The 16,570-nt window shown below is 43.4% G+C and overlaps 1 protein-coding gene across 1 annotated transcript in view; it reads left to right on the top strand.

Annotated features, from left to right (window-relative positions):
* TMEM255B (transmembrane protein 255B) overlaps positions 1-13,276 on the top strand; it is a 69,626-nt gene extending 56,350 nt beyond the window's left edge. Inside the window, exons 6-9 of the mRNA XM_058800327.1 lie at positions 1,012-1,097; positions 3,788-3,947; positions 9,901-10,044; positions 12,800-13,276. Coding sequence (XP_058656310.1) covers positions 1,012-1,097; positions 3,788-3,947; positions 9,901-10,044; positions 12,800-12,967 — 558 coding nt within the window. The 3' untranslated portion in view covers positions 12,968-13,276. The remainder of the gene's footprint in view (positions 1-1,011; positions 1,098-3,787; positions 3,948-9,900; positions 10,045-12,799) is intronic.
* The last annotated feature ends 3,294 nt before the right edge of the window (positions 13,277-16,570 follow it).

The following is a 16,570-nucleotide window of genomic DNA, read 5'->3' as shown; positions in this document are numbered from 1 at the left end:
AATAATATATTTTAATTGTATTTTGTGAACAAAATAATTCTCAGTGGTGGCAGAGATTTTTTTTTTTTTCCTATCAAATAAAAGCTATAGAAAGAATGTATTTTCTGACTGCTAGCTTTTAAAACCTGACAGCTCTCCAGGATTTCAAAGTCAATAAGCTAAAACTCTCAGGGAAAAAAAAAAAAAAAAAACAACCCAAAACCTTATATATAAAGTATTTCAATTGGTCTGTAGTGCCAAATAGAAATAATTATTGCTTACCATACTTAGGGAGTCATTAAAATGATTTTGTGTCTGGATGGAGAGTGGCTTACGTGTGCCTGCCGTTATTGTTCTAACATCTGTCCATCCCTGCAATTCTTCCTCACATAAATAAACCTTTTCAGTTTTGAATTTGAGAGCCTGCAATAAATGGTACTTATTTGCTGGAGTGCTTGGATATTTTCTGAATTATTCTGTTTGTGGGTTTGAAGATTATTCTTGCTGTTATTAATAATTACTTCCTTCTTCAGGAGGGTTTCACTGAAAGGGGAGAGCTCCCCTTTATTGGAAGCTGTTCAGATAAATTGGCTCCCTTGCCATTTCCCCACTATAACAACTGGTTCTCTTATCCACTTCAGTGTTTGCTGTAGTGTCTCTCTCCAGACCCACAGTCAGCTTGTCACAGCTGTAGAGCTCTGAGGCTCCTGGCTGCACCCTCTGGGTCTCAGCAGAGTAGCACCAGGCTGTGCAGCAAAGTGCTTGAAAACTCTGGCAGCCCTGGCTGCAGGCTGGTCCTGGGAGCTCTGGGCTCCACAGTGCAAATGCCCTCAGACTCAGGACTCCTGTAAGCTCAGGGGTGGCCTTCTGGCTTCCAGTCATGAATTCTGGAATCTCAGGATCTTTCTGCACAACAGGTAATACAACCTGACAATGTTGTAGTAGCTGGGTTTTTTTTGTGGTCAGTACAGTAGGATGATTCACACAACAGTGAAACATTGAGCATTAAAGTAAGTTTCTGGTTTTTGGCAGGTTACATGTCATACCTTAAACAGCAGGTGCCAGCTGAAAGTGAAGAGTAACACATGCTATTGCTGTGATCTGTACAACTGTGAGAAGTAAGTACCTGTGTGCATTCTATGGCCTCTGAGGAGTTCTTGGCTGGTTGTCCTTGTAACTGGCAGGGCCTGAAGAAGTAACACAGGGAGCTTGTATGCTGAGAAATCCAGTTTCTCTGCCCCTGAAGTCCTGATGCCAGTACAAAGTATGTCAGGAGTTGTTCATTAGTGTTGGTATTATTTAATTTTCTTTTCCTTTGAATATGTCCATAACCATTTTGCCATGTCTTTAAAACTGATCACTCAATTACTCAATTATTATATCACTGCTCAGATATACTGTTGGTCTGGCAATGCATTTTTCCCATTAGATTTACTGAATCTTCTGCTTGGCTCATCTTACTGTCATAGAATCACAGAATGATTTGGGTTGGAAGGGACCTTCAAGACCATCTGGTTCCAGCTCCCCTGCCATGGGCTGGGACAGGCTGCTCAGAGCCTCATCCAACCTGGCCTTGAACACTTCCACTAATGGGACATCCACAGCTTCTCTGGGACATCTGTTCCAGTGTCTCACCACCCTCACAGTGAGGAATTACTTCCTAATGTCTAAATCATCCCTATTGTTTAAAACCATTCTCCTTTGTCTTACCTGATCTTCTATACCATTTTACCACATACTCTCATGCAACCTCTGCAACCCTCTACAGTTCAGCCACAGTCACTTTTCCTTCTTTCCCCCTGTGTATTTCTCATCCTTCTTCCTTCCTACACCTATTTAATTTTGGTTTTGCCTCCTCTTCACATACTAGCAGCCCTGAATAACCCCAGTCCTCTGTAGGACTTGGCTAGTGTGATGCCAGACATAAACATTTTATGTGTAGGGAAACACGGTGGGAACAGTCAAGCTTCTACAAAAGGCTTCTGCATGAAAAGGTAGCTTTTAGCCAGATGATATCTCAACTAGAGAAGTAAAAGAACATTTGGGACTAGAGGGAGGTGATTTATGCAGATGGCAGACACAAAGTGAATGAAGGTCTATGAAATGATTAAAATCCTATGTAGAGTCTTTTGCTTATGTAAGAAATGTTAAATCTGGACACGATGGAAGTGTACAAAACAAGTGGGAAAGGTAGAGAATGCACAGCTTTGGTACCTTTTCTATACCAGACAGATAATGGAACATTTGCAATGCAGTATGTGAGAATGTTTCCTTCCATGGTACACAGCTAATGTCTGCATGTTAACACTGAACCAACCAGCCCAACTCAACACAGAAAAGAACAGGACTGTTAAAGGGGTGAAAGTGTTAGGAGTTGTCAAAAAAAGTGACTGAAACTTTTGCTTAAAGTAACCTTAAGGAGAGATCAGAATATTTCCCTTTCAGATGGAGATCCTCAGTGCCATTTTTCTAAGACATTGAGTTTGTTTGAAACACTTGGGACTGCTCATTGCTGTGACATTATCCAATGATATATTAAATGTATATGTTCTGCTATTGTCCACATTCTACAGTGGACAGCAAGATCTTATGGCACTGGCATGGACAAATCCAGGGTAAATAAGCAGTCATGCTGCTCTGGAGACTTGGAAATTCCAGTTCACAGGATGGCTAGAGAGAAGTAGGAAGAGGCACAGGCCCACAAAGTGATTTGTTGTCGGCCTAGAATAGACTGATATGAAGGCAGGATTGTAAAATCAGATTTCCCCAGCCTCATGGCAGCTGAAGCTGTAGGTTTATTTAGTTAAGAAGGGCTCATGGCAGGGCCCAGGTGAACTCAACAGTAGTGGTTCTTCAGTGCCAGAACCATGACCTGAAGCCATTAACTGGATATTTCCAGAAGTTACTCTGCCTGGCTTGGTGCTTCCCAGAAATGTTGTGGACTGTTCTGCAGAGCTTTCCCTAACCACACATGCACTGGGGATGGGGGAACAGAGGAGTGAACACAAACTGCCCACTTCTGGTTTCCACCATAATCTCATGGCAATTTGGCAATTTCCTAACAGTGGAAAAACAGGCTTGGCATTTAAAAAAACCTTTCCTACTCAAATAGCTGCCCTAGAAGATCATTAGTGGGCTCAAATTAAGGTAGGTACTGGAAAGGACTGCAGGAACCTGTGGTTTCAAATTTTGCAGTAGGATATTTCTGGCTTTTGGCAAGACAATGAGGTGTAACTTCACCACATGCCTGATTTACAATAACCAGTGTGTTGTAGAAATATGAATAAAGATTTCTGGATAGTACAACCCAAGTGTAAAGACATCTTTATACTGTACTGTGTTGAAACCACAAACACCATAAACAAACGTAGTTAGCTGGCAATATCTCCCTTCCTGTAGCTGAATTAATGCTTTAGAAACTTGCCTTCCCCAATTTTTGAGATGCCAGCAGATTTCTAGGTGAGCTGGGTAAAAAAGCAAAGCTAAGCAAGCTTTATCTGGTAGCTAAATGGAAAGGGCAGCCTCCATAGACCAAGATTATGTCTCTGTTTAGAGACACTGAAGAAAAAATAAAGAAAGGTCCATGCTAGTAACCACCATCAATCGGCCAAACTAGGGTTGGATTGCATTTGATGCTGGCCTTAGCAGAGCCAGTTTTTCAGCAGGGCTTTCTCCCGTTCTTCTGAGCAGTTTTTGGTGGGAGCAAGGGTGTAGTACTTTGCCAAAGAGGAAAGCAAGCAGGAAGGATCCTGTATTGTGTGCAAAACCATTCCCACTGCAGTGACATTGTCTCTGCATTCTCTTTCAGTTCAGACCAGTCCTCCAGCTACTATGAGTTTCTGGGTGTGAGCAGCTGTCAGGACGTGCTCCACCTGTACAGACTGTTGTGGTCCTCCACAGTCCTCAACATCATCGGCTTGTTCCTGGGGATTATCACTGCAGCCATTCTTGGGGCTTTTAAAGACATGGTAAGGCTCACAGTATTTTGCCTTATGTGAGGACTTTCTGTGTGTTGGCATTATCAAATTAAGACCGAGGAAGTATAAATGTACATTCAAAGGAGATGCTTTGAATATGTTTCCAGGGTGTTGTGGGAGTCTGGAATGTGAGCCACCACAGAAGGTACCAAGAGTGTAACCCAGGTTCTTGTTAATAGCTCCCTTGGAGCAGATGAGAATGAAACAACACTAAATGTCACTGCTTTTAAATAAGCAACGTAGGGTTTATTATAAACCAGTTTGGTTGGCTATAGAGCCGTTTTGGTGGTTATTATCTATAGTAATAAAAGATTAAATAATTGCAACATGAACGTGCAACAACATCACCCAAGGACACACACAAGGAGAAAGAAAGAGAGAGAGGACAGGAGCATGAGGATCTCACCACCCACAAGAGACAAGGCTTGGTTGCTGTGCAGTCTTGGTCCAGGTGGTGGTCGCTGATCGCATCTGTCTGGTGGTGGAGGAAATCCTGAAGAGTGGTGGAGAGAAATCCCCAGAACAGCATCTGGTGGGTCTGTATTCACTCTGGTTCAGGTGGGAATGCTCAGGTACCTCCCGCTAGGCGGAGAGCTTGACATAAGAATGTGAATTATGGGATGCTTTGGGAATCCTTGACACCTTCTAAGATAGCATAGCTGCCCATCCTAGCAGCAGTTGAGTCAGTTGTGCCCCATCAGTAGAGATAAAGATGCCACAGGCAAATGTCCTGAATTCCCTGGTACTTCCCTGGGGGGGGGGGGGGGGGGGGGGGAAGAGGGGGACCCCCACAACTCAGTGGTTTGTGCTAGAGACCACAAGTTAGCATGACAATGGGAACAATCCATGTCCACAGGATCCAGCTCTTATCTCACTCACAGCCCATCATTCACCCTGTGCCTTATCAGATCAGAGGTTTAGCCAATACACACCCAAAAATTCACCTCCTCCAGCTCAGCTGAGCGCCTTGGGGTCTCAGCAAATGGAGGAATGTTTTGAGTCGTTGTCCCTTAACAATTCAGCCTCTCTCATGGATTTATACCTTTAGGCAAAGCTGTTGCCAGCTGTTCACAGCTAAGTGGGTCAAGCCCAGTCAAATACATGAATGGAAGAAAAATACCACAGCAGTGTGAACAAATGCTGGCAATTCACTTAGTGGCATATGTTTTTTCCCTTCTAATTCATCACTGAATGTGTGGGCCAGCACGGAGTCTGAGGATGCTAATTTGTGGCTAACATGTAAAAGTCAAGTCCTACATGCTCAGCCTTGTGTAGTTCATTTCCCTAAGAATGGGGTGAATTCTGAAGTACCAGTTAAATTTTTATTTAAACAGTTGTGTGCTCGGACACTTCAATATCCTCTTTTGTTTCACTAAGGAATGCTGCCTTGTAACTACTCCCTGTGCCACACCACCATGCATCACAGCATTCAGAAGAGACTGTGGAGTGAGAGGGATTCTCCAGTAACATCCCTCATTTGCCTGGGTTACTGGCACGTTAAAGGCTGGAGTTGCTGTTCCTGGGATTATCACTGTCAGTGGCCCTGTTTGCTAGAGCAATGCCTACAGACCAAGCAAGGGGCTCATGATTCACTAGACTTTCAGGAGAGTAGTAGAACTAAATGGGCAGAGGCATGGAGATGGAGGTGAAATGCAGGAACCAGAGGGAGGTTTGACAGCAGCATGGGCCATCTTAGATCCATGATGTGTCTGGTCACTGTTGCAGAGGAGAAAACTGAATAGAAAGATGGGTAAAATGAAAAAAGAGAGCTAGAGCAGGCAAGAGAAGGCATGAGAGATAGCTGAGAGATAGAGCAGGCAAGGGAGATGAGCTGTACATCAGGACAGGAGGGGGAGCAGAGTGGCAGGATGGGACTGCTCGGAACTGGCACCCAGTCAGAGCCAAAGATCCAGTCAGGCCTGATGGCCTGACATCTCTGACCCCCCAGCATTCCTTAGGAAGCATGCCCAGGTTGTCTACACTGTGTGCTGGGTGCTTAAATCCATGTTTAAAGTAGAGCAGGGCCATGTGAATTTTTTGAAATTCACCTTTGTTAAGGGTTGCAACATTTCCTGGAAATATTCCTCTGTCCAGCTTAAGCTAAACAAGCGCCCTGAGCTGTCTCATGTAAGAAATGTGCAGCAGAGCTCTCCTTTATGCAGGGGACTCCTGCAAGGAATTGATAACAGATTGCAGCCAGCCACTGAAGACTTGCAGCTGCCCAAAGGGAGTAGAAAACAATTTTCCCATCTTAATTCATCCCTTCCCTGTGAGAGGAGCAGAAGGGGAACAGAAACAACCACAGTAAGAAATGAGGAGAAGAGCAGCTTGCATGTGGAGTGAAGGCAGCTATCACCTACAGTAAGTTTTTGGGAGAGCACTGCAGCTTAGTGCCCCCAAAATGTTTCTCCTGCCTCACAGATGCGTGTGAGTGCAGCTGTAGGAAGCATGCAGAGAGCCAGCCTGAGTCCACCTAATCTGTCTTGCTCAAACCTAAGCTTACATGAGATTTGGGCTGAGGCTGTGATACAGCTCTGTGCTTTGCAGGGCCATCACTGCACTGCTGGTGAGGAACATCAATCCAAGGAGATGTTCCTGGGAGAACTGCAGTGTCCATGATCTGGCACATTCCCTTGCTGGGAGGCAGAGCCTGGGTCAGGGTCTGGGTCCTCTGACTGGGTGGCATAAAACCATGGAGAGAAATCCCAGCAGCAGTGGATGTGCAGCTTGACCCCAGGCTTAGCTGGAGTGAGCCTGTCAGGGCTCCAGCTAAAAACCTCATCTGAATAAGCTGTTCAATGTCTCCACTGAGTGTGAGCAGGAAAAGGATGTTGTAGTTCAAGGGAAAGATGAGTTTGTGTCAGTCACCTCAGCTATGCTTGTGAAAACCTTACTAAAGCAGCAATCCAAAATGCAATGATTGCTCCTTGCTCCTGCCTGTGCTTTCTCAGGGTTCTTTTGAGTTAGTACCAGAAATAGTTTGCTAATCTGCTGCTCCCTTTCCTTACAAAAGGAGTAACTCTTGGGGGAAGACAGGGGCCAAGAAAACATCAAGTAGAAGAGGAAAAGAAAGGGGCATGGGACTGAAATAAAGAGGGAAAAAAACCCTTTGAAGTATGTGAGAGAACTATTTACTTTGCTTTAAGATGTCACCTTCTCACATAAATGCTCACTGGCATTTTGCAGGGAGAACTGCAAAGCCCCCTGAAATGCCTCACAGCATTGCTTTGGGATTGACTTCCAGAAAACACAAGGCCAGGCTGACTAGTCAAACAAAAAACATCATGTTTATCTCTGGGGAATGCTGGCAGCCAAACCATGTTACAAAGGGGAGAGTTTGCAAAATAGTGCCCTTTCCTTTAAACCCATCAGATTTCCTGGACAGAAAAAAAGTGTTGTTTTGGTTATTTCGGCTTTTCTTTCTTGTGACAAATTCCCTGCAGACCCTGGGCGCTCCCCTGATCTCCTTTTAAGATCTACAGCATGCTTGGATATAAGACATGGAGGCAGTTCCCTTAAAGTCACCTCTAACAAAAAAGCAGATCAAGATATTACATCAAGAGATGTAGTCGAGGTACCCAAAATGATAACACACTGTGATTATTTCTTACAGAAGCTGCAGGTAAAGAATTACATGGAACATTTCACTTGCTGATGAGGAGTTAATGTAGAAACTCCCTTCCCTGTCCTGTGTTCATTTGATGACTTCTTGATGTTTTTCTGACACACCTTGCCAAGGAATCTGCCTGCCCTGAGTTTAGGGCTGCATTAGTCTGAACTACTGATAGTCCTAAAGGGGAGGATGGGGGGTGGGAAGGGGATGCTTTTTAAAATTTGTTTTAATTAATCTCCTTCTTGCAGTCCTTAAAGGAATCTGAACAGATTAAATAGCATTGCTTCCTTCACCCTGCTCTAAAAAGGAAAGCAGAATGAACCCCTCATGACTGAGCTACTTGCCATGGGTTCATGGCTTAGCACTCATGCAACTACAGGTGCAGTCTGATGTGGAAAGAAGCTGGAGGTCAGACATAAATGCTCTGGCAGGTCTGTGTGAGGCCAGTGAGCTGAGTGAGCTGGCACTGTTAGCACTCCTGGCTAGTTCATAGCTCCTTATCTCTTTGACTTGGGTGTTGGTGCAGTTTAGAATGTCTCAACCCACCCTTTGGGTGAGTAATTTAATACAGAGTCATTACTGGAATACTTGATAAAAGCATCCAACCAACTTCAGTAACCATGAATTGTTGCTGGCCCTGGGCTGAGACCAGATAGAATGATAATAAGGCACTTTGAATTAGTATATGTGGCGTGGATGACTCCCCAAATTTGTCTTCTAGGACTGTTGAGATGTTCATCCTTAGCAATTAGAGAGCATTGCTCTGTGGGTGGATGGAATGTGAGAGGACTGAGAGAGGTCCTTAAGAGGAGAAACCAAAGGGGGTCACACAGCAGCACCCAAAGAGACCCACACCAGAAAGCTGGTGACAGATGCAGAACAGGCATCTACATTTCACAGCTGTGGGTCAAGTTTCTTGACTCATTTATGTCAGAGGGATCTGATTTTATCCCTCCTCTGAGGAAGGAAGGACACCCTCTGGGGCTGTACACTGGCCCCAAACCTTTGGGTATGAAGCAAGCAGGTTACCTGCTCCTCCCTACTCCTGAGGCAGTGTCTCTTCCCCAGCACATCCACACAGCAAGGCAGCTAGAAAGGTGGGTTCCTTGCAGATGAGAGTGTTTTGAGGAGGGTGCCTTGAAGATGAGGGACTTTTGCCTTCTCCTGTGAAATAAGCTCTCTGCCTTTGATCCCAGCCTTTCTCCATGCCAGCTCCTGAAATGCCAGATTTCCCCAGGAAGCTAAGGCCTAGATTTTTCATTAACCTTATGTGGTACATCAGTGACCTAGATGATGTTCTCCATGTACAAACACAATTAATATACCTCTTTCTCGATCAGAGAGATCTCACACTATCTCCAGAGGGTGCAATGGTTTATATCTCCCACTGATAAATCTGAAAGGAAGTAAAAAGAAAAAAAAATCCTGGCTGCTGCTTTCAGCATTTGTCTGGCAACTACCATATTTTATAATTTCAGTGAAAAGAAAATTCCATGCTCTCATGTGGAGGAATCTGCTAACAAAAACAAAGGAAATAAAAGAAACCACTGGATTTATCTCGTGAAAATATTTCACAAAGCTCTGTTGCTCTGCTGTCCTTCACAAATTGTTATATAGCACAAGATTTTAGGGTTTAACACAAACCCTCTTTCACATCCAGCTTTTGATCTTTCTTCCTGACCAAGATTTTTTAGCTGGTTTAATGTGAGCTATTACTTCTTCATTCAAACTTCATTTTGCATTGTAATTAAAAGACATGCCATAAAGCCATGAGAGAAGGATCTTCTGCAGTAGGAATGAGGTAAGCACATTGAGAGTGATGCTGGAGAGCCAGCAGCAAACTCCATTTCCCAAGTGAGAGTGAGCTGTGAAAGAGGAACAACTGGTCTGTAAAGGGAGATCTAGGTAAATCTGTGTAGGAAAGCAGAGAAAAAAGACTTGAGGGCATCAGGTAGTTGCCATTGGAAGGAGCCAGCAGTAAATGGTGAAGGACTTGGTGTTTGGTGCTGAATGAATAAGAAGAGGCAGCCAAAGCTGTATGCTGTGCACTTCAGGTTGTCTTGGATCTGGAGCCCTGCCAGTGCTTCTGTAACTGTTGCTAGGGAAGCACCAGCAGCCTTTTTCCAAGGGAAGAAGATTAAAATAGCTGTGTGTTTTTACTCAGAAAATTCATTCCGGATACACCCTCCTCTCATTCTGTCTGCTGTTTTTTTGTGTTGGTATTGTGTTGGAAAATAGAAAGTTGTTGAATTGTTGCCTGTGTTAGGAGCAGCTCCTGCTCCAGCCCCCTCTGCACTGTACTGATATTTTGTTGTCTTGTGTGCTCAACAGGTACCTCTGTCCCAAATTGCCTTCAGTGCTGCACCTCCTCCCCAGATCCTGTACAATCCTGCCCAGCAGATCCTGACCTACGCTGGGTTCTGTCCTTCTGCAGCAACAATTTCTACCTATCCCTCCTACCCACTGCCTCTTCAGGTACAGTACAGACACACACCCCTCTCACACACCACAAAAGCATTAGCTGCTACTCAGTGCAAACTCTGCAGAGGAGCTCTTAGCTGGATCCCAGCTCCCAGGTTTGTCTGTGGGATGACTTAGTCTGTGCCTAGTTTTCTGCTCTGTTCTCAGACCTCAGGATTTCTCTGGTTGTCCTTTGGACTCTCACCTGCTGGTGAGGTAAGAGTTGCCAAGAGTAGACAGAGAAGGGGATAGAAACACATAAAATTAAGCTGAAAATATTAATGTAAGTAGTCATGAGGATCCACTGTGACTGTTCAGTCCTGTGTCCACTGAGAAACAGAAATACATTGCATTTTCCCCAAATTCTTATCTGCGCTCCAAAATAAACACTATTATTTCCCTAGATTTCCACTTTTTCAAATAAGTCTGTTCATTTATCTTCCTTCACTTTCATAACATTCAGAGGCAGACACCAGGAGCTGTTCCCAAGTCAGGAGAGGTTAGTAAGAAACACTGGGATCCACTGGGATTGTTAGTAAGAAACAATAGGAAAGCTTAACTCTATTCCTGGGGAAAAAACTAAAAGCAAGCCACCTCCCTGTATATATGAACTCATTATGTTGCAGTTTGGAGAGAAGTAATTTCTGCATCAGTATATGAATTTTAAGAAATCAAAATAAACTTATGCAGAGGTACAACTCATGAATGATGGAAGCAGGAATGATCAGGAACAGCCAGAAGCTTAACTGTCATCTGCTTCCATTGTTTGAGAGCTGTGGGCTGAATCCATAGGGCTGGAGGTCTTCATGTTCCATCTCAGTGCTTCAAGCTGCTGGATTCAGACCTTCACAAGCCCTGCTCAGATGGTTGTAGTCCTTAATCCAAGTCTGGGTCTGGGATTCATCTGACTGAACACAGCGGCTGTTGGCATGTAGGGATCTGAACTGCCTGATAATGAGATCAAGTAGCCACCTGTCCCCTGCTGCTACTCTGAGAAGGTCCAGGTTCAGGTCCCATTTCCCTGGGTCACATCTGTAGGGACATCTGGGATATCCCATGGCATCCCAAAAGGGCTGCACACTTAGATGTGGGAAACTGAATTTTTAGCTGTCCACAGATTAGAAGTCCCTGACTGAGCTAGTCTACCCTTTAGAGTCACCAGTGGATTATCTCAGGTTAAAGATATATGACAATTCATTCCTGTCCTTTGCTGAATCCAGTATCTCACTGAATAAATGCTGGCCAGAGAGGTGAAGTCTATCAAAGAAATCAGCCATATGGCAAAAAGAAATGGTGATAGCAGGAATGCATTTTGAAAGGATGTAACCAGCATTTCTTTTGTTTACTGTGACATGTGCCAACAAAATAATACAGTTCAGCCACAACTAGTCTTGGTAACAGGCCAGGCAGCTGGGCAGGTAATGGTCCTGATTAGCTGGGCAGGGACTGCTGGTGATGACAGCACTTACGGGTTGTGCCACTTATTCCTGCTAGAGAGAACTCACTGCAGAAGCAATTCCAGGCAAACAGATGGAAGCAGTGGTTGCAGATTGAGAGGGGAGAGAAGCAACAACTCTGAAATAAATAAAGCCCCAAGCCAACCCAAAACCACAACACCTAAGTTTGGAGGTGATGTATCTAGCAGGTGTGTCAGTGTACCTGCACTGCCTCATAGAGTTAAAGGCCATGAACAAGCCTTCCTGTTGAGATCTCCCCATTCTCACTCACTAAGTCACTGTGTGGTACAAATGCAGGACAACATTCTCCTTGCCAGGAGGATTTGACCCAGCAGTCACATGGAGCCCCATGGAGGAAGCAAACACCTTGGCATGGGGTCTGCCAGCCCTGGACAGCTCTGAGATGCCATCGTCCAAGGGCAGCCCTGGCCCTGGCCTTCTAGATTGTGGATATTAATTTTTTAGCAGCAGGGAACATCACTTGCCCAGATTTTTCATTTCCCTTGAAAAAGATCCATGATTACTTTATCTCATTTTTAAATTCCAGGCACTTTAAGTTCACTTTAAAGTCTGAACTTGAGGGGAACTGAGCCCATGTCTTCAGCTGAAGCCCACAGACTGACACGTGCTGTCATATGAGAGGAGGAGTAAAATCGTCATCCTCTTGAAATCAGTGACAAAACTTGGTTTAAAGCAGTAGTAGGATTTTATCCAGAATATTACTCCCTACATGCATTCTTTTGTGTTAATGAACCCTGTTTGTTTCTGAAGATAGGCTACTTCCCAAGCTCTATTTATTTAATGTGCCTTTTTCAGGCAAAGCCCCATCATGCTGACTGCCAAAGAGGGAAACATGTGCCCATCTGTAAAATTTTCTCTTAAGAGGAATCTGCATTTGGCAAATAATTATGCAAGTATTATGACTGAGATTAATTACATCTGAGGTAATTTAAATTTCACAGTGAGGCCTGGAAAGGAGCAGCTACACATAACCTAATCAGTCAGTCAGGTGCTGTGCCTCACCCAGGAAGCCAAGCATCTTTTCCTGCAGAAATTCCTGTTCTGCTCTATTGCCTAGCTGTCTGCACAATGTCTATTAAAAATGACTTGGATTACAGATGGAATCTCTTGTTTCACTAGACACCATCATTGCTACACTTAAGCAGGTGCTTTAGAACTAAAGTTAATGTTGTGCTGCAATGCATGTGGAATTTAATCGTGGGGCTTATTATGTAACACATGGCAAACAACACAAAGCTGTGATGGGGTTGTAATCCTTTACTGAAGAAGTTATTTTTCCTTGTCTGATACAGCCTGCCAGCAATTTTCCAGGAACATCATCTACTGACATTTCTTTATCAGAAGAAACTCAGCCTCCATCTCAGTCCAGCTCCAGCTATGGTCTTCCCCCAAATGCTCCAGCCCTCTATACACCAACTTACTGCTTGCCTGGGGAAAAGCCTCCACCATATGCACCATAGAACAAAGAATTTATCTTAGTAGCTGGTAGGCTTTTCTTTTGTTTTAAAGAAACCTCTGGAAACTGTGCTGTGCAGGCAGTAGACTTCCCAAAGGAGCCCAGCACAGAGTTACTGCCACTCTGCTTTTAGCCACATCTCCCGGTGAGCAGGGCAGAGCCCTGGAGCTGTGAGGGCAGACACATCACCACTCAGTGTGCCTGCAGGCAGATGTAGTAGAACTTTCTGGCTACTGTAAGCATGAGATGCTTCCCTCCCAGTCCACTGCAGAATAGATTTTCTTCAAGAGGAAAAATGACGAAAATACTCCAGATATGTGTTCTGCTTTCATGAACCAATATTGAGGGGTTTTAGACTGTGTTGTCTGAGTGGGTAGCTGGGAGCTCCCAGAGTCAATAATTTTGGTTAGCAAGAGTTTGTTTGCTTATAGTGTTTATTAACTCTTCTGGTGAAAGTGTTGTACTAATAAAGTGTGGCAATTATTTTACAATAAAGTTCACTGTGTATATTTATACTATTCTAAGGCTGTGTATATTTGGAAGGAAAGGAAAACAAAAGAACAGAGGAAGAAGTACTCTATCAAATAGTTTCTCTTTTCAAGTTTCAGATAGAAAGGCTAATTCTATTTGTACTGTTTTAGCTGAACTTTTTGCCATTCTGGTCTTCATAATAAAATGTCATGTTAATGCACTAAAAATACCATTTCCAGATGTCTATTTTAGGGTACACTTTAGTGTTCAAATTAATTCCTTTCTAGTCAAAAGAGCATCACTAGAAAAACCATTTTAGGTTAAATGCCTCTTATTTATTTTTAAGTTAATCCAAGACCTAATGCAGGCATTTCACCATGACTGAAACAGAGTGAATGAAAGGATGAAAGGAATGAAGGGGCCCAATTCCTTTTTTAATGTATTTATTTTCTCCAAAGGCTAAGCAACAATACCTTTGGCAGCGCCACTAACAGGAAAAAAGCCATATCCCTGTTGTGTGCACCCTGCCTCCTCACATTAGCTGGGATTCCTTTTGGCACACACCTGCCTTATTCTGGGACAGGGGTACTTACAAACAGCACAAAACCCCATTTAATGCTGCATCCTTTCACGGCATTTTGCTCCTGCAGGAAGGGTGTTGGTGCTGCTTGCTCCATAGATCTTACAGTCTAGACAGCAATGAAGCTCTAGAAATTTCCTGAAATGCCAAAGAGTAAAACAGGGAATGGAAGGTATTTCTCATTAACATTTTAAGCAGCTGCTCTCTATTATGAGGATATTGAAAAAAACTAAATAAACAAAACCAGCTTACTTGACAGTTTCCTTTGAAAGAAAGGGACACCATCAGACCTGCTTAAAATGGAAAAAAGAGTGATCATCCTTTTGCATAGTACTTTGCAACTTGCAAAAAATATCTGTTAATTCATGTGTTTTACCTCAATGTATAAAAAGCAGATTCAGTACTGATACACATAAGAAGAGAGATTAATTTACATGGACCATAAAAGCCACCTTTTGTTCAATTAAGGTTTTTCTGAGATGCAAAGTTTTAGGCCGGCGATGAGGTGCCTTACTCATCTTGTTGACAAGGTGAGTTATATGAACATGGCTGAGAAAAACAGAAGTCAGAAAAGAGATCATTTGTTTTGTTTTAAACATTAATTTAATGCATCCCAAATGCTTAGTTCTTGTGCAAGTGCATGCTGTTAAAAGCACAGTCACTCTGATTATGAAGTAAGTAAAGATACACATTTACTTCTTTTTACTTGCTGTGAATACTACCAGGGGAACCACCTGGGTCCATTTTGAGGACTCGAAGTCCAGAACAGACTTGATCCCTTTGGGTTGAACACCTAGACTAACTGAACAAGGATGAAATCAATGTTTCTCTTGGGTTGAAGCAAGTGACTGAGACGGAATGAAGGGATGCTTATTGCAGCTACCTCTTCCTCCTAACCTTTTCCCAGTATGGTGCTGCAGTAGGGTATTAAAACAATTCATCTTTACACTCTGCTTCCCCTTGTCCCCCTCCTCTTCTATCATTCTCCAGTCTGAGAAATTCAGAGTTTCTCTTCTAAACTACATTTTGAGTCAGGGTTCATTGTGGTCTATGCAAAACATCTACACATATATGCACACATATGCAAAGATTTGGGAGCAATTTCTGCTCTGAATTAGAGAATTAAATGCTCTCGTACACACCACATTTAGTATGGAACTGCAGAGTACCATAACATACCACAGGATTCACGTTTCCAGGACCCAAAATAATTCCGGCCACATAAATAGTGTCACTTATATTAACACAAAAGTCAGACATGTTTGTGATTCATTTATGCCACACAGTACTTTTTTTGGAACTACCACAGAGATTTTACCAAAATACCAGACATGAAACTATTTTGCTAGATTGTTTCATTTGAAAAGAGCAAAGTAAAGCAGGGCTTGTTTCATCTTCTTGGCTTAAAAATAGGTGTCTTCCGAATCTGTAATTTTTTTCAGTGGAGTTACTCCAAGTCTAAATGATGGGAGATTTTTGTGGTGGAACCCCAGCTGGCAGCCCAGCCCCAGGCAGCCACTCACTCATTCTCCCTTGCTGGGATGGGGGAGAGAATCAGAGGCGTAAAAGTGAGAAAACTCATGGGCTGAGATAGAGACAGTTAAATAGGTAAAGCAAAAGCCACACACACCAGCAAAGCAGAGCTGGAATTCATCCACCACTTCCCGTGAGCAGGCAGGGGTTCAGACATCTTCAGGAAAGCTGGGAAACGTCGCATGGAACAGGGACTTAGGAAGGTAAAGACCATCACTCTAAGTGTCCTTCCCCTTCCCCTTTTGTCCCCCAGCTCTATGTGCTGATCATGAGGCCACATGGTGTGGGATATCCATCTGTGTCCCCTCCCAACTCCTTGTGCATCCCCAGCCCCATCACTGGTGGGTGAGAAACAGAAAAGGTCTTGGCACTGCAAGCCCAGCTCAGCAATAGCTAAAACATCCCAGAGTTATCAACACTGTTTCCAGCAGAAACCCAAACTACAGCCCCATACTGGATCACAAATTGATCCAGAGTCATCAGGGGTAACTAAAGCACTTTCAGAAACAAGGTGGTTTCCCTTGCTCAACTAAAAAAAAGGCAAAAACATAGAACTACTCCTGGGTTTTCCTATCCATGCACAGTCTTTCAGGAAGTTATTACTGTCTAGTGGGAAATTTCCTTTCAAACTTGTGTCTGATTAGAGCTGACAGTAGATCCTTCTCCAAGTACAAATGAGTAGACTGGTTCAAAGTGATAAAGTTCTGTTCTTTTCTGCCCAACTGCATCACTGCTGATTGTTTTACTTGTGATAAGAAGCTATGATGCCATGTCTAATGGCTAATAGAGTACCTTTCTCTTCTCTGCTAAATAAAACAGGGATCCTTGCTGGAAAATATGCTTGGAATAGTCTTCCCCTTCTTTCCCCTTTTCCTCTGGGACAGTTTTATCTTCACAGTTTGGTCACAGATGTTGCCGCACATGAGGATTATTAGACTAATGTGTTATCTCCTTATCTGCTTAGGGAAAACATAACATGACTGACCAAGAATAATTTATAAAAGACCTTGTAGAATTAGACTT

Source organism: Ammospiza caudacuta, chromosome 2 (genome assembly GCF_027887145.1).
Source record: "Ammospiza caudacuta isolate bAmmCau1 chromosome 2, bAmmCau1.pri, whole genome shotgun sequence".
Classification (NCBI taxonomy): domain Eukaryota; kingdom Metazoa; phylum Chordata; class Aves; order Passeriformes; family Passerellidae; genus Ammospiza; species Ammospiza caudacuta.
The sequence above is the reverse complement of the archived record's forward strand: the minus strand, read 5'-3'. Positions and strand labels throughout refer to the sequence as shown.